The sequence below is a fragment of the Aquarana catesbeiana genome, linkage group LG02 (genome assembly GCF_042186555.1).
Source record: "Aquarana catesbeiana isolate 2022-GZ linkage group LG02, ASM4218655v1, whole genome shotgun sequence".
Classification (NCBI taxonomy): Eukaryota; Metazoa; Chordata; class Amphibia; order Anura; family Ranidae; genus Aquarana; species Aquarana catesbeiana.
This window is the reverse complement of record NC_133325.1, coordinates 269,795,939-269,819,989: the sequence shown is the minus strand read 5'-3', so window position 1 is coordinate 269,819,989 and position 24,051 is coordinate 269,795,939. Positions and strand designations below refer to the sequence as shown.

At 39.2% G+C, this 24,051-nt stretch overlaps 1 protein-coding gene across 14 annotated transcripts in view; it reads left to right on the top strand.

The window, feature by feature from the left end:
• DOCK9 (dedicator of cytokinesis 9) overlaps positions 1-24,051 on the top strand; it is a 433,207-nt gene that overhangs the window by 389,540 nt on the left and 19,616 nt on the right. For 8 of the 14 annotated variants that reach the window (XM_073614424.1, XM_073614413.1, XM_073614416.1 and 5 more), the window contains exons 45-50: positions 2,117-2,223; positions 4,736-4,858; positions 13,782-13,895; positions 16,061-16,096; positions 17,000-17,146; positions 21,152-21,362. In XM_073614424.1, the coding sequence (XP_073470525.1) occupies positions 2,117-2,223; positions 4,736-4,858; positions 13,782-13,895; positions 16,061-16,096; positions 17,000-17,146; positions 21,152-21,362 (738 nt within the window). The remainder of the gene's footprint in view (positions 1-2,116; positions 2,224-4,735; positions 4,859-13,781; positions 13,896-16,060; positions 16,097-16,999; positions 17,147-21,151; positions 21,363-24,051) is intronic. The other 6 variants (XM_073614422.1, XM_073614418.1, XM_073614417.1 and 3 more) reach the window with 1 other exon arrangement.

Genomic DNA, 24,051 nt, shown 5'->3' with positions numbered 1-24,051 from the left:
AAAAATAAAAAAACAATGTCCCCCAACGTAAATCCACCGAGCCCAGGAACAAAAAGCTCTGCCCGCGACAAAGGTTACTGCCATCAGCCAGCTTGGCCATGTGACAGTTCTTAAATAGGTAAAAGGTGGTGCCACCTGGCAACGTCATCTTGTGCGCATGTTGAGTCAGTGACTTCCCAAGGGGCGGTGCCACCAGGTCACATGGCGAAGCAGGCAGACAGCGGTAGCCTTCATCGCGGACAGAGCTTTTCCTTTTTTTTTTTTTTTTTTTTTCGGGTCCGGCGATGGGCGTCATGATTGGCAATGGATCTACGTTGGGGAACATAGTTTTTTTTTTTTTTTTTCTTTTGTTTAATAAAGGAATTGTCAAAAACCTATTTTTGTTTCTTTTTGACACTTTTTGGTGAATGGGAGGATCTAATTCACATGGGGGGGTGAGATCTGGGGGCCTTGTAGTTTTCCATTCACAGTGGACTCTGAGTGAGTGATGTGGCTGGGCGGAAAAGATCCCCCACTAGCTGCCACGACAGGGGATTTTGGGGGGGGGGGGCGAGGGCCTGTTTGTTCGTAACACGTTACATGTTACACTCTGAATATGGGTGCCAACATGTTACGTAAGGTGAAATAATCCTTTAAGTTAGTATCAGCTAAGCAAACATGCTTTCACTGGACCCAGTTAAGTTCTGTACTGAATACACTGTAGCCTTTCTGACTGGTGCTTCCAGCACAATTCCACCCACAGTTGGTGTCCTCTAACATTGTAAATAAAACGTCCGTTTTTTGGTCCAGGGGTTTATCACCCATCCCCCCTCATTGTGTGGGGTGGCACAGTAGTCCACTGAGCTATCCCCCCCCCCCCCCCCTAGTTTATTTCCCAGTCCCCATATTTATTTCTTCTCCTCTGTTGTCTTAGTTCAATCCTACTCTCTCCACTCTCATTTTCAACGCACCTTCTCTCTTTACTGATTTGTTCCTATCATATATAATTATCTTGTGATTTTTTTTTCATCATTATATTTTCATCCCTTTAAACTACATTGAAAATAATCAAGAATTTATATGGTGTTAATTTTTTCCACCTATCTTTGACAACTTAAATGGTGCAGGTATAGCAAATAGGGAATGTTTTGGTCTTTCCTTTCTTAGCATAGAAAATCCTTCAAATGATTATCCGATTGTCCATTTTGTCCTTTTGTTCTAGCCCTGACTGCATCTGATATGTTGTAATTTGTTGCTTATTGTCTATTTGCTGTCTCATTTCATGGCATTATGTTGTGGCTGCCTTGTGGATTTAAGGTATAACTAAAGACAAAACCTTTTTTTTTTTTTTAGATGGAGTGGAGAGGAATTACACTTCATCAGTTTTTATTGCTCTCTGTGTCCCCACTAGGGAGATTCACCCTCTCTATTTGTCCTGTTTACCATTATCATTAAAAGTAAAAGAGAAATCCCAATTTTTGGGTTGTCCCCAGAAAAGTAACAGAGGGGAAAGCTTTCTGTGGGGCACTAGTTCTGGTGACCTGGGGGTCCCCAAGAAATTTGCTTAATTTTCGGGGATTTTCTCACTTCTTGTTTTGGCTATGGGACAGGAAATGAAGGTAAATCTCACCAGTAGGACAAAGATGGCAAAAATAAACCTTACAGGGGTTATAAAACTTCCCTATTCTATCCAGAATTAAAAAATAAAAAGTTTTGCCTATAGTTCTACTTTAAATAAATAAAAAAATAAAAATATTGTGTCTACTAAATTGATAGTTATCAAACCATTTACTTGGGTGTGTGTGGATATGCTGTGGCTTTGTTTCTATACATCTAGATGGCAGGGGATTTGGCTGGTCAGCAGAATTTTTGCCTTTTAAGAAATTGACTAGTTTGGATTCTTTCCTGTGTTTAGCCCCTAGAAACAGGCAAGATTTAAGCATGAATATATTTTTGGCTTCAAATTATTAAAAATAAATTGCACAACAAGAATTTACCTAAAAAGTGCTTTACTAAATGATATTTGTAATTAAATATATTTAATGGATTGATAAAATAGGTGCACGGTATTTTATTAATCATGTCAATATTTCAAACCCATTGATGCGTTTTGCTTTTTTATGTTGTGATATCGCAGGAATGTTTAGGCAGGGGTGCTCAACCTTCAGAGTGATCACTCCAAATATTGATGAAGAGGCATCCATGATGGAAGATGTTGGGATGCAGGATGTTCATTTTAATGAGGTATTGTTGGATGACTTCCATGTAAAACCATAAGATTTTCAGCCAACTTTTGTTATACACATAGTTTGTCGCACATTTGTGATGTCAAATATTTGAGAAAATCTTTTCTGTAACTATTTACTCCTAAAAAATAAGTTTGTGTTTAGTAATACTATCTTGGCATGAGTTGTAACTGACCTTTTAAAAACATGGCTTCCGAATGTGGAGACTCTGTAGTTCCTATAATAGCAAGATTTTCTTTGACCATTTTGTAAATTTTATATTACTGACTCACACTGACACATTTTGCAAGAAGGTATTTTTAAAACGCATGATTCTGATTCTTCATTCTTTCCAAAGGAACATTTTTTTTTTTTTATTTGTTTTTTTTTAAATCCGCTTCCTAGTGATTAAATCTTGCACAATGTGGGTATTTTATCAGTATCTTAATAGTTTTTGCATGGTTTGCACATAACCTTTAATCGGACGCATTAAGTAGTCAATCTTTAACAGATTTCATATGTCATAGTGCAATTAAGTCTTTCACTGGTAAGTGCTGGCATTAAAGAATCATGACAAATTCACTGATAAATGAAAACATTGGATTCAATCCAATATCGTTAGGAAGTATAGCAAAGTCTGATTTTGCAGCCCTTCCCAATGTATGTAAAATCATTGTGTAAAGAAAAAAAAAATCAATCTACAGTTCGAGAGAGGGTCCTAATGCATATACGTTCCACAGTACATATATACTGGTAATTCATATTTGGGACATGATTCTTGTCAACATGTCTTTTAACAATAGACTATTTTTACAACCTTCATTCCATAAAAGTTGGGAGGCTGTGTAAAATCTACATAAAAACAATGCAATGATTTGCAAATCTCACAAACCCATATTTTATTTGCAATAAAAAAATATAAAACATATCAAAAGTTTAAACTGAAAAAATATACAATTTTAAGAAAAATATTAAGGTAATTTTGAAATTGATGGCAGCAACATGGCTCGAAAGAGCTGGAATAGAGACATGTTTTTACCACGTTGTAGCATCCCCTCTTCTTTTAACATTCTGTAAACCTCTTGGAACTTAGACCAGTTGGAGTTTTGGGAGAGGAATGTTATCCCATTCCTGCCTAATATAGGATTCTAACAGCTCAACAGTCTTGGGTCATCTTTGTTGTATTTTTAATTTCAAGATGTGCCAAATATTTTGAAAGGTGAAAGGTCTGGACTGCAGGCAGACCATTTAAGACTGTTATTATAGATGTAGTATGTGGTTTAGCATTGTCCTGCTTAAATATGCAAGGCCTTCCCTGAAAAAGACTCTAAAACTTTGGATATATCTTTCAGCATTAATGGTGCCTTTCCAGATGGGCAAGCTGCCCATTCCATACACACTAATGCACCCCATACCATCAGAGAGTGTGTATAACAAGCTGGAAGGTCCCTCTCCTCTTTGGTTTAGAGGACATGGCACCCTTTTTGCCATAAAGAATGTCAAATTTAAATTAGTCTGACCACAGTACAGTTTTCCACTTTGCAACAGACCATTTTAAATGAGCTTTGGCCCAGAAGATGGTGGCGTTTCTGGATCATGTTCAGATATGGCTTCATCTTTGTATGATAGAGCTTTAACTTGCTTGTTTGGATGGCACTGCAAACTGTGTTCAGAGACAGGGATTTTTGGAAGTATTCCTGAGCCCATGCAGTCCATCACAGAATCCTGTCTGTTTTTAATGCCCTGCTGTCTGAGGGCCCAAAGATCACTGGCATCTAATATTGTGTTTCTGCCTTGTCATTGCGCACAGAGATTTCTTCAGATTCTCTAAATATTTTAATGATAACATGTACTGTAGATGATGAAGAGTTTGCATTTTTACATTGAGGAATATTATTCTGAAATTGTTTAACAGATTGGTGAATCTCTTCCCATCTTTATTTCTGAGACACTAACTCTCTAAAATGCTCTTCTTATTCCCAGTCATGTTATTGATCTGTTGCAAAATATTCTTCCAGCTCTTCCTTGTTAGTACCACTTACTTTGCCAGCTTGTTGCCCTGTCACAACTTTTTTGATATATGTTGCTGCCGTTAATTTAAAAATGTAATTCTTTTTTTTTTTTAAATGGTACATTTTCTCAGTTTAAACATTTTGATATGTATTCTATTTTCTATTGTGAATAAAATATTGGTTTATGAGATTTGCAAATCCTCGCATTTTTTTTTTTTTATGTGGATTTTACACAGCATCCCAACTTTTTGGGAATTGGAGTTGTACCAATCGAGAACTAAATTTAGCTTTTTCTAACCTTGTTACAACTTCCCAAGCTACAGTGACTTTAAGTTGGTATCAGCTTAACATCCAACAATGACAAACAGCCTTCAGTATTCATAAACGTTTTAGAGCTGGTTGATGTATTGCTTCTGTAAGTAACAGACTGAATTGACAGAATGTTTGTTTATATGAGGTGCTGTTGTGATTTTGTACAACTATCTGTTACTGATGCATGATGTTCTAATTTGTGTTTAGGATGTGCTGATGGAGCTTCTGGAACAGTGTGCAGACGGCCTTTGGAAAGCTGAGCGTTATGAGCTAATTGCAGACATCTATAAACTCATCATTCCCATTTATGAAAAGCGTAGGGATTTTGAGGTATGTTTAATGAAGTTTGTATATTCACATTCATTTATCAGCTTTCCTAATCTTTTTTACAATACTTCACTCCGCTTGGAAATCATCATTGAATTCCCCTTACTGTGGTTGAATTAGTTTAATTTGTTTTCATGCACTAAACTTGTAATGAGAGACCAGGCATTGTATTCTTTCTGGCCATTACATTAGAATTGGAGTAGCTCCCTGATAATACAGGTGATATGAAAACTGCTATGTTCAGCAATGCCATGGATGTTTACAACTAACTTGAGTCACTGTCATTTGATTAAAAAAAATCCTAAATTAATTTATGGTTAGTAGAGGTAATTCTTAGTTGTACAGTAACATGATAGGGAAATCGTAAAAATATCCTAAGATGAACTTCTGCGCTACTAAAGTGAATATTTGTGTGAAATGCTGCAAAATCAAAAAAGTGAACACCACTCACTAACTGAAATCTAAAAATACCACAATCAATAATTGTGCCTGTGATTTTGCGCAAACTACAATAAATAATAAATATTCAAATGAATGAGCATAAAGTGTTAAATCATAAATAAGTCAAATAGTCCATTAAGTGAAAAACCGTGACTGTAATGCAAATCAATCAAGTGGATAAGATATACAGTGATACATCAAAAGTGTAAAGTGCGTTGATAGTAGATCTCGTGACTTTCGTGGTGTTGGATACCCACTAGGGGCTCCCAGAACTCTCACCTTACTGACATTAAAATAATGCCTTTATGTATCCATTAAGGACTGTGCTGGTTCCAATCCCAACGGTGTAGTCGTTCTGGTGCGTCTTTGGGGAGATGGCGTTCTTTTCCGGTGAATGGACTCCACATATGGGGGGTAATGAGAAAGGAGGATACTCCAATAGGGTGATATCGTTTAAAGCCGAAGATTTTATTAAAATATCTGCTTACATAGAGGTAGCGTTGAAACAGCAATACAAACAGTGTGTTTGCGATCCCCGCTACGGACCGGAAGTGACCTCTATGTAAGCAGATATTTTAATAAAATCTTCGGCTAGTCACCAATATTGCTTGAGTTTTCCGTGCAGCCAATATTTCCCTTTTACTGACATATCATGCCTTGTCATACGCTGTGCAGAAGAAGTTATCTTGGAGGCAGGGTTTTTCTTCCTTATTTCAGAGCCTTCAGCATGGAAAATCTTAAGCAACACCCAGCAGATATCACCAAATCTCATTCAATATCTCCTGAGGTACATTTTTAAGGGTACAATTAACATTTCCAGATGTTCCCCATAACATTGACAATCTTCACCCTTTGAGTTCAGGTCCACTTTAAAAGCTTGCGTTGTTTGTTTCCTTAACTAAAAAATAGATTCAATTTAATTTGTTGTTCAGAAGAGATTTTCTAAGATTTATTTATTTATTTCAGGTACTTATATAGCGCCGTCAATTTACGCAGCGCATTACATATACATTGTACATTCACATCAGTCCCTACCCTCAAGGAGCTTACACTCTAAGGTCCCTAACTCACATTCATACATACTAGGGACAATTTAGGCAGGATCCAATTAACCTACCAAAATGTCTTTGGAGTACCCGGAGGAAACCCACGCAGCACAGGGAGAACATGCAAACTGGAGCCAGGTAGTGTAGTGGTTGGGATTCGAACCAGCAACCCTTATTACTGCTAGGTGAAAGTGCTATCCACTACACCACTGTGCCGCCCAGATTTGGCCCATGTACTAAACTTATGCTGACAAACACATTACAGGTGTTTTCACTTTGAACTAAGCTATGTTGACCGACACAGCTTAGTTGGATATCAGTTTAGAAGAAAGTACATTGTACTTGAAATTGTAAGAATCTATGTATGAGTTATTAAAAAGGTTTTCTGTTAAAGTAACCTATACAAACCCCACCCCCACTAGCTCTAAAGCCCAGAAAATGCTTATCACTTTTCATTTTTCTTCATTTTTAATATGTTTTGCTTAAAAAGAAAAGCTTCTTTAATTGTCTCGATCTAATGTTGAGTTTTAGTCCACCGGCACACTTGCCATGTTGTCTTATAAATGCTGCTGGATGTGCTTGGCCCTTTTCATATCAGAAGGTATCAGATGCAGCTGTACTAATATAAAACCATTTCTGATGATCGCAATCAGTTCCACAAATTGCTAAATATTAAAAAGAATAATAAAAGATGGTTTGCACGCATCCTTGAATCTGCCTGATATGTGAGCCTTAGGGTCACCATACACTATACAATGTGATTAATGTGATTGTGCAATCTCTTTTTTGGTATCCATACAAATCCTAAGATCTACAAACAACTATGTAGTACAAGGGCCTGCCTGATTGGATACAGTTTGATTGGATAAATTAGGTAGATCCTCATATTATGTACAATTGGTAAATATAAAGTTAATGGGGGCGTGGCTTGATGCAGAGCGAGCGGCCACATGGAAATACCGCTGCGGCTCTCACATACAATCCTGCAGTGATCCTGGGTCTTATCTTCTCCAGTACAGCGTCATTACCTTCCCAGCGGCTGTGGGCACGTCTCAGGCTGGCTTCCATGGTAAAATATGGGCTACCCGCCCCGCAATCCGCAGCAAAGCAACTCGTTCATTTCAAGTGGCAAGATGGCACTGCGACACAGGCAGGGCCATCTGGCACACTGCAGCCATCCTCCTCCTCCCTCAGAGACTCTGCTGGTTTGGTGAGTGACTCAATCCCTGCTCTATTTGCCACTCAGCCAGGCTCCCTGCTGCCCCAGGAGGGTGCAGGCTACCAGGCCACAGATTCTCCCCCTGACGAGCCTACTCTGGCTAATATTATGCTGGCCATACAGGATTGCAAAGCCTCTCTCTCTACTCGGCATATATCCGCATGTATTTTTCACTGTTGAAACAATATGTCCATAATCTGCGTGATAGAATCAGGGCCACTAAAAAGTGAATACGTTTATTGAATACCTTTATTGGAAGATGTTGTGCACCAATTGTCTGCCACTGTGCGAGATAATTCAAGTGAAATGGCATCTGTCCACGCCAACCTTGATGACATGGGGAACCGCTCGCGCAGGAATAATCTCCCTTTCGTGTGGTTTCTAAAACGCCTGGGCGGCGTTTTAGAAACCACGGGGCATTTTTGGTACAGATGCACGTTCTTTCTCCTATGTTATTGAACGTGCACACCGTACCCCGCCACGTCTCCCTCCTGCAGGAGCCCCCCCACGCGGATCCTTAACTTCCAAGATAAAGTTGCCATTCTACGCTTTGCAAGGAAGAAGGGGCCTCTTAAATATAATGGCAATACCATTTCAGTCTATCCTGACTTCTCGGCTGACCGCCAGCGCATCTCCTTTCCGGCTAAGAATGCCCGACTGCGTACTGAAGGCCTACCATAGGCTATGCTGTTCCCTGCTAAGCTGTGTGTTATCCATGATGGCAAAGCCCACTTCTACACCAACCCTAAAGAAGCCATGGTGTGGCTAAACAATCGTTGTGGAGTTCTGCCCAGGCGAGGAGGTGAATGATTGCTGTTGGTTCACCTTGGAACCCCCTTCTGTTACCTCACTGTGCCTTTACGTAGGCAAATGGGCACCATGTTTTTTGCTTACGATCCCTTCCTATGCTGCCTAAGTCACTCTGGATGGATGATTTCTGCCTTTTCCTCTGCAGTCTACAGGAATTCTATCCTACTGTACTCGGCCTTCTCCGAAATGGATTTTTTCATAATCCTAATTGTGCCTACTGACCTGTAGAAGGCCTGGGGGACTTTTCATATCCTCATACTTGCAACAGACCCTTATCCTGTTACTGGACCCTTTACTGTAATTTTTTTTTTTGTTTTTTGAGAGCCAAGCTGGATTCCACACCACCACCATACCAGTTGGTGGCATAGTCTAACCACATTTGAGTGGGGTTGTTTTTTAGTTTAGGGATCCAAGGCTCGCTTTGTTTGGGATGGTAGAGCGGGGAGGGTGGATTAGGGTTTCTCATGGACTTTTTTTTTTTTATTACCGCTGACCTTTTTTTACACTTTGGTTTTTCATGTATATGTGTGTGCTTCCTTTGACTGGTATTTTGCCTTACACTTGATCTCATATGTCTATGCTCTTGTGTGTGTTGGGTGGCATGACCTACCATGTTCCCTTTGTTATTTGTTCCTAAACTGCTAGTTATGTACTGCTTGACTTGCTATGGCATGACCGTTAAAGTTAATTTCATGGAATACTAGAGGGTTGGATTCGCCCCAGAAGCGGTCCCTGGTGTTCTTGGTTTTGAAAAAATACAGCCCCCATTATATATCTGCCTCCAAGAAATGCATCTCACTGGTTCAAAGTTGAGGGCCGTTAAGCGGCCATGGTTTGCGCAGTCTTATCATGCTACTCATACAAATTACTCTAGGGGGGTCTCTATTTTGCTGGCCAAATCTCTCACCCTTCAGGGATCTTACAAATCAAATTAGATCCTGATGGAAGGTTTATTGTGCTTATAATACAAATTGCCTCTGTAATGCTCACCTTGGTGAATGTTTATATCCCTTCCTTTGCAGATGTGCTAACCAAATTGTCACTCATGCTTTTATCCAGGCCTCCTGCTTTATGTGGGTGACTTTAACGCCATACTGAACCCAACCATGGACCGCTTGGGGGGTGGTGGTAGATCATTTACATCCTTTAATGACTGGGCTCAGGTCTACGGGCTCACTGAGACATGTTGTTGGAAACATCCGGATGTGTGCCAATATTCCTGCCATTCGGATTCTTTTCACATCATGTCTCTAATAGATCTGGCGTTTGTTACGCAGGACATCCTCCCAGTTGTCTTTGCTGTGTCATACTTACCTAGGGGTGTATCAGAACACGCCCCCCTGTCTGTAGATCTCCTCCTTCTCCCAGGTTCGGGCCCAACTGTGTGGCGCTTGAATTCCCATTGGCTAGGGGATGAACTGGTACAAGAGGAATGCAGGAAGGGTATTGTTGATTATTGGAACATAAACGTGGGCACAGCCGACCCACTAACAGAATTTATGTCCATTACTGGTATTTTACGTAAAAACACTCAACAAAGAACTGAGGAGTTAGAGACAGTTATGTTAGCGGTGGAATCTGCCTATGCCATTAATCCTAGTCCTGATACACTGGATACTTCGCTACAGTGTCGCAGGGAATATGAACTCCATTTATTAGACCTTACACAAAAACGAATGCTGCATATTACCCAAAAATCATTTGAGCATTGTAAGGCTGGGCGCCTCTTAGCTTACTTGACTAGGCCTGAACACTCCCCTAGCTCTATTCCACGCATCCTGACTACTTAGGGCCAGATTAGTGACACTCCTCCAGAGTGGACTACACGGACTCCCAACTTACTGATTGCCTAGCTCAGATATCTCTTCCCTCCCTGTCGGCTGTGGGATGTGAAGAATTGGAGGAACCTCTCTCTGTTGAAGAAATTGCAGTGGCCATTTCACAACTACCAGCACATAAGACACTGGGCATAGACGGATTCCCGGCTGAATGGTATACCCAGTTTCAGCACCTAATATGCCCATTTCTTTTACATACCTTTTAACAAGGCCCTGGACATTGGAATTCTCCCCCCTCGTCCCCCCCCCCCCCCACACTATGCGGGAAGCTTTGATTATCCTGTTATTAAAGCCATGTAAGGATTCTCTTAAATGTGATTTCATATTGACCTATTTCTCTTATTAATGTGGTTGTTTATATATGAGGTTGCCTTTTCACACTGGTAAATTGTATGTTGGTCGTTTCTTATAACCTACGCTTAATAATCACATGAGACGTGTAAATTGATATCTGTTTGTTGAATGTTCAAGTGTATTACGTGTTTATGCACTACCGTGAATAACCAAAGTCTTTCTTTTGTATGTTGCTTTATATGAAAATGAATACAAATATCTTTAAGTGTGTATGTGTATATATATATATATATATATATATATATATATATATATATATATATATATATATATATATATGCACACAGTGCCTTGCAAAAGTATTCACCCCCCTTGGCATTTTTCAAGTTTTGTTACCTTACAACCTTGAATTAACATGGATTATTTGAGGATTTGCATCATTTAATTTACAGAACATGCCCACGAATTTGAAGATTTTTTTTTTTTTTTATTGTGAAGCAAACAACAAATAGGACAAAATAACATAAAAAGTCAATGTGCATAACTATTCACCCCCCCTAAAGTCAATACTTTGTAGAGCCACCTTTTGGGGCTATCACAGCTCCAAGTCGCTTTGGATACGTCTCTATGAGCTTGCCACATCTTAACACTCAGATTTTTACCCATTCCTCCTTGCAAAACTGCTCCAGCTCCTTCAAGTTGGATGGTTTGTGCTTGTGAACAGCAATCTTTAAGTCTGACCACAGATTTTCTATTGGATTGAGGTCTGGGCTTTTCAACACATTTACATGTTTCCCCTTAAACCACTCAAGTGTTGCTTTAGCAGTATGTTTGGGGTCATTGTCCTGCTGGAACGTGAATCTCTGTCCTAGCCTCAAATCACATACAGAGTGGTACAGGTTTTGCTTAAGACTATCCCTGTATTTAGCACCATCCATCTTTCCCTCAACTCCGACCAGTTTCCCAGTTCCGACTGCTGAAAAACATCCCCACAGCATAATGCTGCCACCACGTTTCACTGTGGGGATAGTGTTCTTTGGGTGATGTGATGTGTTGGGTTTGCGCCAGACATAGCGTTTTCTTTGATGACCAAAAAGTTAAATTTTAGTCTCATCAGACCAGAGCACCTTCTTCTAGACATTTTGTGAGTCTCCCACGTGCCTTTTCGCAAACTCGAAATGTGTCGTTTTTTGCTGAAAGTAATGGCTTTCTTCTAGCCACTCTGCCATAAAGCCCAACTCTATGGAGCGTACAGCTTATTGTCGTCCTATGTACAGATACTCCAGTCTCTGCTGTGGAACTCTGCAGCTCCTCCAGGGTTACCTTAGGTCTCTGTGCTGAATCTCTGATTAATGCCCTCCTTGCCCAGTCTGTGAGCTTTGGTGTGCGGCCGTCTCTTGGCAGGTTTGCTGTTGTGCCATGTTCTTTCCATTTGGTTATGATAGATTTGATGGTGCTTCTAGGGATCATCAGATTTGGATATTTTTTTTATAACCTAACCCTGACTTGTACTTCTCAACAACATTGTCCCTTACTTGTTTGGAGAGTTCCTTGGTCTTCATGGCAGTGTTTGGTTAGTGGTGCCTCTTGTTTAGGTGTTGCAGCTTCCTAGACCTTTCAAAACGGTGTGTATATGTAATGACAGATCATGTGACATTTACATTTCACACAGGAGGACATCATTTCACTAATTATGTGACTTCTGAAGGTAATTGGTTGTACCAGAGCTTTTTATGGGCTTCATAACAAAGGGGGTGAATACATACGCACGTGCCAATTATCAGTTTTTTATTTCTGAAAAATAGTTTTATGTATATATATTTTTCTAATTTTACTTCACCAACTTAGACTATTGTGTTCTGATCCATCACATATATGTATAAAGTTGATTGTACAGTATGGCCAGATTGTAACGTGTGTGGTGACCATTATACTCTGAAAGCTTGATAGGTTTTCATTAAAGTATCCCATTATATGTATACGAATTTACATTTGTAATTTTGGCTAAAAGTTCTATTCTTGGTCCATTCAATGTTTCAAGGTAGCATTGTGGTTGGATCATTAGTATGTGTTTGCATAGATTTAAAGTTTTAGCTGGAGTTCAGCTTCCATTTGTTAGTGTCTTTAAATCTGCTTTTACATCTACCACTTCCCTCCCCCTAAACTGACAATGCTACTGTCCAAATGTGCCCCCTGTGCTCATTCATCCAGAGTGGGGGCCCTCTAATATAGTAGGAGTGTTACTGGTCAGATTACCAGGGGAAAGCCTAAGAGAAGAAAACTATTGCAGCCACCACATCTGATTGATAAGTTGCAATATATTACATTTTTGGGTTTAATAGTGCTTTAAATGTGAACCCCTCCCTCACTGTTCACTACATCTGGGTCATATTACTTACCTGGATACACTGATCCCAGAACAGCTGTAAATTACCTTAGGATCTTGGGCCGTGAGCAATAAGCGAACTCCTGATCTCTGATTTCCACTGTACAATCAGTCCCAAGTCTGCATTGTCTGGACACAGATAAGGCGACAGGGACTTATTTAGACTCATGATTTCTCTACAAAGAGAATTTGTGGGATTACTTCCTGTGCGCTACAATCTCTCGTCAATCCTTCGGAAATTTTGTACTTCAACTAAAGTGATGTTATAACCTAATACTTATCTATCTTCTGTTTTCTAAAAAAACTTCTTCTGGCTCTTTTAGAGAGCAAGAGGGGAAAAAAATGACACTAAAAGTTGATAAATGAATATGTTTGATGTTCCAAGTAACTCTTGTCTGATAAAAATAAATTATTATTATGTTTTTGGGGACAACTCAAAATTTGGGAATTTCTTTACTTTCACTTTCAATGATAATGGGAAACAGGACAAATAGGGGCACAGACAGCAATGCAAAATGACAGGGGTACTAATCCCTCTCTACTCTACCCAAAACGAAAAAAAAATATTTTCCTTTTAGTTATACTTTAAAGGCAAAATTTAATCAACCATTTAGCTTATGGGTTGACACAGCTGCTTCAGAAGTCAACTTCGGAAGTCAACCCACATTTCTGTGGGACCTCATGCTGATATGTTTTGCTTGATATCTAATTATATTATATTTGGAATTTTATTTGGTGACCATTGTTATGCTTTGTGTTGTAGAAAACACACTGCAGATTATTTAACGCTGACAAAAAAATATAGGCAAATGTTTGATCAGGCTTAACCATTCTTGCTTTCCGATCAGATTGCTTATCCTACAGTCTAATTTTTTTTTATTATTTTGAACAGAGACTCGCTCATTTATATGACACTCTGCACCGGGCTTACAGCAAGGTTACAGAGGTGATGCATACAGGCAAGAGACTTCTGGGGACCTATTTTAGAGTGGCCTTCTTTGGACAAGTAAGGATTATCCACCACCTTTATCTAATTTATGATTCTAACATCCATGATGATTTATATTCATAAAGTATAACTGTGCTCTGGTTGCTCCCCAAGTTATTATTGCTGGTGCTATTAAAAATGTGAGTTCCATACAAGTTGGATAAATTAAGTTATGTTTCTTAAGGAGTGAAGACTTTCACATATCTGCATATAGCAGCTGTTCAGGCCTTCAGTACTGCTTTTGGCCAAGCCAGGCCAGGTCATATCATTTGGACTAAGCTTTGGAACCCTGTAGCAGACGATATGTAGGAAACTTGTAGGGTTACTTCTGCTTACCTCCTAATCAAAAAATGCAAGCTACCTGGCTTTAATGCCGAGCCTTTTATTATTTCAAAACGTTGAGTCGTTAACCCAAGCAGATATTTTAGAAATTGACATCTTGCTCCTCTGCATACATCTTTTCTAAACTGTATACTTGTTCTAGTTTAGTGACGCAGAAAGTATTGTAGTCAATGGGTCAGTATAACCGCTAAGAAGTTCAAATTTTCACAAGAGGTCAGAAATGTCCCCCACTGCCGATGAAATGTTTTCTCAATATCTATCTTTACTAAAAGCATGGGTTTTATTAAGCAGAAGACCTTGCGGGCAATTTACAAAGACTAGAGCAGCCAGAATCTTGAGCAGATGCTCATGGCAACCAATCAGATTCTATATTTTATTTTCAAAGGTTAACTGAACAAGCTGATTGGTTACTGTGCACAGCTGCTTCAGATTCTGTCTGCTCCAGTTTTATTAAATTCTACTCATTTATGTTTAGTGATTGCAGAGAACTTTTTTCACATCACTCCTGTGCCGTTTAAGAGCTTTTGGTCATCTTGAATGCCTCATTGTCGTTTGCCCTGTTTTAACATATTTTTAGTAAAGATCGACTTTTAAAATGCCAACTGTGTCTTAAGCCTACTACACACAATGAAGTGAAAAATAAGGGCACGGCGCCAGATGATCTTACTCTTACAGACTGATGCTGCTCCTAAAATTAGTGAATTACTAATAAACAATAAACAAACAGAAAAGGGCGCATCAATAGTGCAATAATAAATAGGTATTTATCGTGTGGACTCAATCATATATTAAGGTGCAACAGTGCATATACAATAAATTAAATCATATAATACCAATAACACACGATAAATATCTATTTATTATTGCACTATTGATGCGCCCTTTTCTGTTTGTTTATAGTAAACACAATGAGATAATAGGATGAATGATCGTCTGTTTTTTTTTTTTTTTTAATGCATGCTAGTCTCCATATCGAAAATTAATAGGTTACTAAAGTACGAAAATTCTCGATCGACAGAAAAAAAATTCCGAAATTATGTAATGTATTTGTATTGTATTTTTGGGCAAAAACTGCACTGATTAAACAAAAATCGTACGATCTGGTATCGTCCAAAAAACGTGTTTGTCCCTTTTGGATAATTTCAGACAAAAGCTACTAACAATCAGATTATGATAGATTGCTTAGAAAGCGGTGTTTTTTGTACAATATTCTGATCATGTGTACTGGGCATAGGATGCTGCTTCTGTGCTAAATGAAGCCCCAGCAATCATCGTGATCGGATTATGTTTCACACCACTATGGCGAAAGGAAAAGTCTAGTTCATCATTGGATTATAGATCACATTTCTGTCAGGCATGGAAAGCTTATTTCTAAATATTCCTTAGTGAAGTGTTTTGACCATTTGCGTTTCTCCTCTCTTTCCTCTACTAACTTAAGGCAGCGGTAAGTCTTGTCGGATTTGGTGGAGACGTTTACATTTGATCTCTTTCATGCTTTTGTGTGCTTTGCTGTTATAATGTTTGCAGCATTTTGCATACCATGCACAAACAGGTTGATTCCTTTTCACTTCTCACCTGACTAGTAAAGTCTTTCCATCTGCACATTTTCTCTGTGTGTAATGCATGAATTGCAAATTTGAATGGCTGTAATTTGGTGTGCCATTTGTATTATGTGGAACCCTTAGCACCACAGCCATTCTTTAGACTGCACACACTGCTTAAAGTTTATGGAAGCTTCTCATTCGGATGCTGTTTTCAAGAGACCTTGTGCAGTTCTTCCACGAAAAGCAATATGACTGTTGTTTTATACTGCTTACGCCTCTCTCTTATGCATTTTATAGCAATACCAGTTTACAGACAGTGAAACAGATGTGGAGGTAATTCCTGTAGCGTGGCTTACTCATAAGGCACTACAGTTACAGTATCTTTAAAGGGTTTGGCTTGATGTGAATTCTGTTCTTAATTTAAATTTTCTTTGTGGCATTCTCTTGTGTTCATTATTCTCCATTTCACTTAAAGAAAAAAAAATCCACTATTTTTGCATTTAGTTAATCCTTTCCACCAGTTTCTAACTGCCCTTTTTAAATTTATATAAAAATTAAAGCAACATCATTGCATTAGAAATTTGCATGTACAATGTTTGGCATTTGTATATTTTTTTACAGTAAGGTCCATCCATTAGATCAATGGCTGACTTTAATAAGAAAGTAAAAAGATAGCAGAAAAATATCCTTCTTTGAGAATATTCATTTAGTTCAGCTGAATGAAAATCTATTTGTAAGGAAATGAGGGCATTTATGTAGATGTGTGCTATTGAAGTATGGCAAATACAATTTTGGCCAAAAAAAAAAGAAGAAATCTAACCCTCATAAGTAAGTATAATTATAACAGAAAATTGATTCTGGAACTGGTAGAGGTTATACACAAACAGCAAGGTGTAAGGCCTGCTCTGCCAATATGACCTGCTCAAACGAGGACCTCAGAAAATTGAAGGCCAACAAATTATTATCTTATATTATATACAAGAAAAATATTGATGCATGGGATTAACTACAGTATCACTGTCACTGACCAATAACTATATCATACCATGTTACATCTTTTTATCAGTGACAAGTTGTTCATTTTTTCTTTATTTATTTTATTTTTTTTAATTCTCAGTTGTCATGTGAACGATCACGTGACATGTTTTTCATTGTGTGCAAAGAGTTTACAGTTTTGTCATCCTTGTTTTCTCCCATTGGTAGCAGAACAAAATCTAATCAAGATAAGTTTTGCAGGGTTTCTTTGAAGAAGAGGATGGGAAGGAATATATTTACAAGGAGCCCAAGCTGACTCCACTGTCTGAGATCTCCCAACGCCTTCTCAAGCTGTACTCAGACAAATTTGGTGCTGAAAATGTGAAAATGATGCAGGATTCTGGAAAGGTATGACCACTGACTCTACTGTCATTGTGCAGCTGAATAAGAAGTTTTATAAATCCTCACTAGAGTATTACTAATACAGTAAAACCTTGGCTTGCGAGCATACCGTATTTATCGGCGTATAACACGCACAGGCCTATAACACGCACATTCATTTTAAGAAGGAAGTTTCAGGAAAAAAAGTTTAATTTTAAATAATGAACTTTGGGTCAGTGCCCATCTGCAGCCTCACCATTGCCATCAATGCAGCCTGATCAATGCCCATCTGCAGCCTCACAAGTGCCATCAATGCAGCCTCATCAGTCCACATCAATGCAGCAGCCTCGCCATTGCCATCAATGCAGCAACTTCACCATTGCCATCAATATAGCAGCCTCACGATTGCCTTCAATGCAGCAGCATCACCATTGCCATCAATGCAGCAGTCTTACCATTGCCATCACTGCAGCCTGATCGATGCCCATCTGCAGCAATGGTGGCCCAGGAGAGGGGGCTTCCTATTACAGAGGCCGCCAAGTAAACAGGAAATTCTCACTGTATGTAATCTGATGGCGCTTGTCCCGCCCCCCTCCCTGTCCCCTCCGAGGCAGCTAAAATTGAAGTATTGGCGTATAACACGCACATGCTATTTGCACCCGATTTTCATGGTGAAAAAGTGAGTGTTATACGCCAATAAATACAGTAATTCATTCCAGAAACATGCTTGTAATCCAAAGCACTTGTATATCAAAGCGAATTTCCCCATAAGAGATAATGCAAACTCAAATGATTTGTTCCACAACCATTTATTCATAAGTCCTTCAGTTTATAGTCCATATAAAAAGATTATAGCAATGTGATTGGTCGTGTAACCATAAAATATCCACCCAAAAATGTCAGCCTCCACAAGGGGATTAGAAGCAAAATCCAGCAAGAGCTACAGAGTATAAAAAAGAGAGGCGCCGCTAAGTGTAGCAATATGGTTACATTTAATTAAGGAAGTGCAACATTTAGCAACTCACATGGTTGATGATTAACTGGTTCCCGACCGGCGCACGCCAACGTACGTCGGCGGAATGGCATGGCTGGGCAAATGGGCGTACCAGTACGTCCCTTTAAATTTGCCGCTGTGCCATTGCGCGCGCCGGCCACTCTGTCGATGCGGGATACCCGCGATCGCCTCACAGAGAGGAAGAACGAGGAGATGCTGATGTAAACAAGCATCTCCCCGTTCTGCCTAGTGACAAGTGTCACTGATCTCTGCTTCCTGTGATCGGGAGCAGAGATCAGTGACGTGTCACACGTAGCCATGCCCCCCCCCCCCACAGTTAGAAGCACTCCTCAGGACATACTTAACCCTTACACTGCCCCCTAATGGTTAACCCCTTCACTGCCAGTGTCATTTACACAGGAATCAGTGCATTTGTATAGCACTGATTGCTGTATAAATGACAATGGTCCCAAAAATGTCCGATGTGTTTGCCATAATGTCGCAGTCACGATAAAAATCGATGATCGCCGCCGTTATAGTGAAAAAAAAATTATCAATAAAAATGCCATAAAACTATCCCCTATTTTGTAGACGCTATAACTTTTGCAAAAACCAATCAATAATTGCTTATTGCGATTTTTTTTTTAACCAAAAATATGTAGAAGAATACGTATAGGCCTAAACTGAGGGAAAAAAGTTTTTTAAAATGTTTTTTGGGGATATTTATTATAGCAAAAAGTTAAAAATAATGCGTTTTTTTTTCAAAATTGTCACTATTTTTTTGTTTATAGCGCAAAAAATAAAAACCGCAGAGGTGCTCAAATACCACCAAAAGAAAGCTCTATTTGTGGGAAAAAAAGGACGTCAATTTTGTTTGGGAGCCACGTCACACGTCTGCGCAATGTTAAGTTAAAGCGACGCAGTGCCGAATCTCAAAAACGCACTGGTCAGGAAGGGGGTAAATTCTTCCGGGGCTGAAGTGGTTAAAAGAGGCACATCTAAGTATGCAGGCATCCGGGGTAAAGCTGTCCACATAGACCAGATGGCTCTCTCCGCTGTCAGTCTGCAATCATGACCGGGAAGACTACCCTGCAGTAGAGCGATCTGAAAGCGAGGCTTGAAGCGGTTGTGGAGCACAGTGTGGAAGGGACGACGTCGATGGCGGTGCGGAGGATGGTCTATGTGGACAGATTTAGATGACTGCATACTTCGATGTACCTGTTTTAATCATCAACCACGTGAGTTGCTAAATGTTTTACCTTCATTAAATGTAACCATATTGCTACACTTAGCGGTGCCTCTCTTCTCTTTTATACTCAGTTGTGACATGACGTTACTTGTATATCAAGACATCGCTTGTATATCAAGTTAAAATTTATTTAAAAATGTTGCTTGTTTTGCAAAAGCTCACAAGCCAAGTTACTCTCAATCCAAGGTTTTACTGTACTGAAAATCCCCTGTTGCTAGAGGGCCTTCTGGGCAATAATGGAGACGTGGGTTTTCCTCCTTGCGGTTTTTTACTGATCAGCCTTATGCAAAAGAAGAAGCAGCACTGTAATTAGATGCAAATGGGCATCCGTGAAGAGAGGCAGTCACAGCAACACTTTATAGCCTGGTGCTTTTATCAAGCTGAAAGGCTGTATGAGTAGCTTAACCATTTCAGGTCCATCCACCCGCATTGTACTACGGACAGGTGGCACATACCCTGCTCCCAGGTTCACGGCACGAACACACAAAGCAGGGAGAAGGAACAAAGATTTTTAGTAAAAAGCAGCAAACCCTGGGATGTTAACCCCTTCCCAGCCAGTGTCATTAGTATAGGGACAGTGCATAGTATTATCACTGATCACTGTGTTAGTGTCACTGGTGATGGCAGTCAGTTCCCACCCAGTGTCAGTTAATGTTAGATTGCTCGTTGCACTATCACAGCTCCACTATAAGGCACTGATCACCGCCATTACTAGTGTAAGCAAAATAAATAAAAACTCCAGCATATATACCATAGCTTGTAGTTGCTATAACTTTCACACAAACCAATCAATATACACTTATTGGGATTTTTTTTTTTTACCAAGACTTGTAGCAGAATACATTTTGGCTTAAATGTATGAAGAAATTTGATTTTTTTTTTTTTCATTAGATATTTTTTTATAGCAGTAAAAAAATATTGGGTTTTTTTTTCAAAATGTTCACATACAACAAAAAGAAAGCTCTGTTTATGTGAAAGAAAATGATATACATTTTATTTGAGTACAGCATTGCATGACTGCGCAATTACCAGTTAAAGTAGCACAGTGCTAAATGGCAAAAATGGCCTGGTCATGAGAGGGGTAAAACCTTCCGCAGCTCAAGTGGTTAAAAACATGAGCAGTCCCAAACAATGCTGATGTCTTGCGTGCAGTGGATGATTTTACATTGTTTTGAAAAAATTGTGGTACCTTTCACAAAAACTGGCTAAGTATTTTTCCCATTATCATATACCAAACATGTATAGCGCTATTCCTTAAAGTGCAGAAATATTTTTTTTTTTTTTTATTGTGTATATAATTGCAATTCAATATATAAATCTTATTTAAACAACAATCTCCATCATAAAGTGTGAAAAACTTAGTTTTTCACACTTTATGATGGAGATTGTTGTTGGAAGTGTTGCGATTTTGATATTGAATTGTGCAATTATATAAAACACTAAAAATTATTTCTGCACTTTAAGGTATAGTGTTATACATGAATGGTATTTGATTTATGCAAATATCTGTATTTGTTGACAGCTGTTCTGAAATTGCAACTTGAAACACATTTTGTTTATATTTGGATATATTACTTATAGTGATTGGTTATATAGATTTCACACTGCTGCACTTATAGGAGCTGTACTATAAGATTTTTTTATAAATATCTGTGGTGAGTGATGGATAGCTTTTTTTATTATTATTATTAATGTGCATTTTATTATTATTATTATTAATGTGCATTAGCGCAGTTTATTTGCTTTTAAATTTTTCCCATTGCCCTCTTGTTTGCTTCTGTTTATAAAGGTAAACCCGAAAGACTTGGACTCCAAATATGCCTACATCCAAGTCACGCATGTTACGCCTTACTTTGAAGACAAGGAACTGCAGGAAAGAAAAACAGAGTTTGAAAAAAGTCACAATATTCGCCGCTTTGTGTTTGAGTTGCCATTTACCCTTTCTGGAAAAAGGCAGGGTGGAGTGGAAGAGCAGTGTAAACGCCGAACTATACTCACTGGTAAGCATACATTATTCTATGTATAGCTAGTGAATCAAAATCACAGAAATTGGACTATACTGTTTCTCTTAAAAACATCATAAGAAAGTGTATACAGTGCATCTGGAAAGTATTCACCGCGCTTCACTTTTTCCACATTTTATGTTACAGCCTTATTCTAAAATGGATTCAATTTGTTATTTTCTTCAAAATGAATGACGACATGAAATAAGTTTGAAATCTTTGCAAATTTATAAAAAACACACCTATTTTTGGGCAGTTTCTACCATTCTTCTTTGCAGGACCTCTCAATCTTTCAGTTTGGATGGGGAGCATCGATGCCTAGCCATTTTCAGAACTCTCCAGAGATGTTCAATCAGGTTCAAGTCTGGGCTCTGGCTGGGCCAAGGACATTCACGGAGTTGTCCAGTAGCAACTCCTTTGTTGGCTGTGTGCTTAGGGTCCTTCTGTTGGAAGAAGAACCTTCACCCCAGTCTGAGGTCCAGAGTGCTCTGGAGCAGGTTTTCATCAAGGTTATCTCTGTAAATTGCTGCATTCATCCTTCCCTCAATCCTGACTAGTCTCCCAGTTCCTGACGCTGAAAAACATACCCGCAGCATGATGCTGCCACCACCATGCTTCACTGTAGGGATGGTATTGGCTAGGTGATGAGCAGTGCCTGATTTTCTCCCAGACATAATGCTCGCCATTCACGCCAAAGAATGCAATCTTTGTTTCATCGGACCAGAGAATTTTGTTTCTCATGGATGGTCTGAGAGTCTTTCAGATGCCTTCTGGCAAATTCCAGGCAGGCTGTCATGTGCCTTTTACTGAGGAGTGGCATACAGGCCTGAGAGGTTCAGAGATGGTTGTTCTTCTGGAAGGTTCTCCTCTCTCCACAGGAAAAAGCTGGAGCTCTGCCAAGAGTGACCATCGGGTTTTTGGTCACTTCCCTGACTAAAGCCCTTCTCCCCTGATCGCTCAGTTTGGCCGGGCGGCCCACTCTAGGAATGGTCCTGGTGGTTCCAAACTTCTTCCATTTACAGATAATGGAGGCCACTGTGCTCATTGAGACCTTCAGTGCTGCAGAAATGTTTCTGTGGGCTTCCCCAGATCTGTGCATTGATACAATCCTGTCTCAGAGGTCTACAGACAATTCCTTGAACTTCATGGCTTGGTTTGCTCTGACATGCACTGTTAACTGTGGGACATATATAGACAGGTGTGTGCCTTTCCAAATCATGTCCAATCAACTGAATTTACCACAGGTGGAATCCAATCAAGTTGTAGAAACATCTCAAGGATGATCAGTGGAAACAAGATGCACCTGAGCTCAAGTTTGAGTGTCATGGCAAAGGCTGTGAATACTTATGTACATGTGATTTTTTTTTCGTTTATTTTTAATAAATTTGCAAAGATTTCAAACTTCTTTCATGTTGTCATTATGGGGTATTTGTAGAATTTTGAGGAAAATAAGGAATTTAATCCATTTTGATATAAGGCTGTAACATAAAATGTGGAAAACATGAAGCGCTGTGAATACTTTCCGGATGCACTGCAGATATGAGAACGTTTTTCACACATTAGAGCAATTTTACATCTAAAAACAAGGTTTCCTATTTTAGGCTTTTTTCCCTTAATTTTCAACTGGCGATCCATAGAGTAAGTCTGTTATTTTTCAACTTGCTTTAATGGACCAAGCTGTCCAGACAAAGAGGCAGTTAAAGGGTTGAGATAAACCATTTAGCACTGACAGGGGTGCTTACAGTGGCCAGCTTGTATTTGTTTCTATAAAACCTTTATCCCAAAGAGAAAAAACTTTTTGCTGTAAAGTGTTATCTGGTATTCAGCTTCAATTCTTTAGTAAAGTCCATGTATGTCTGCTAGTTGAAGGCTCTGGTAAGACTACAGGGTGCATCCAAGCGCGTACGCATTTCTGCTGTATCATGCGTTCTGACGTGCATGAACACACTTGTGTTAGCAAGATGTGTAGAGGTGCCATTTAGGATTAAAAACAGTAGCTTTATTCTTTTAGACATTGCCTTCCTGGGCATGTGTGAATCTTCTTTCAGGGGACAACCTCTAAAGCTGGCCATACACCTATAGATTATCTGCAGATTTTCTATGGTTAGATGGAAAAAGTGGGAGATTCCTCCATCCACACAGTTTAGCGAACATGGAGAAATCTGTTGCACTTTTTCCATCTAACCATAGAAAATCTGCAGATAATCTATAGGTGTATGGCCAGCTTAAGTCTAAAACACCCAAGCCACTTGGCTGATTCTTGCTGTCGGTAACAGATGCAGAATCAAACATGCAATTTAGTTGGAATAAAATAAAGTTTTTACTCTCCTTTTTGTATACACAACCATGTACTACTGGTGGAGTGCATAATCAAGCTTGTGACTTAAATTCATGAAGGCATATGTTTGACGTTGAACTCCAGGCAAACAGCCAAATACACAGATGCAATGCATATTTGTTAACTATCTTACCTGCCAGAGCATTTTTAGTTCTGTGCAGTTTTGTGAGCTAGACAAGACAAGTAGCAGCTGCATGTGAGCATTAACACGTGGTTAAGAACTTATACCTACCTTGTTGCAGCACAGTAATAGGCCCATTTGTTCTTTCCTCTCTTGCAGTCATGCTCACGGATAGTAAAGCCTGATAGGCACAGAGTGCTGACTCTGCCCTTTCCCAGTGTAAGTGC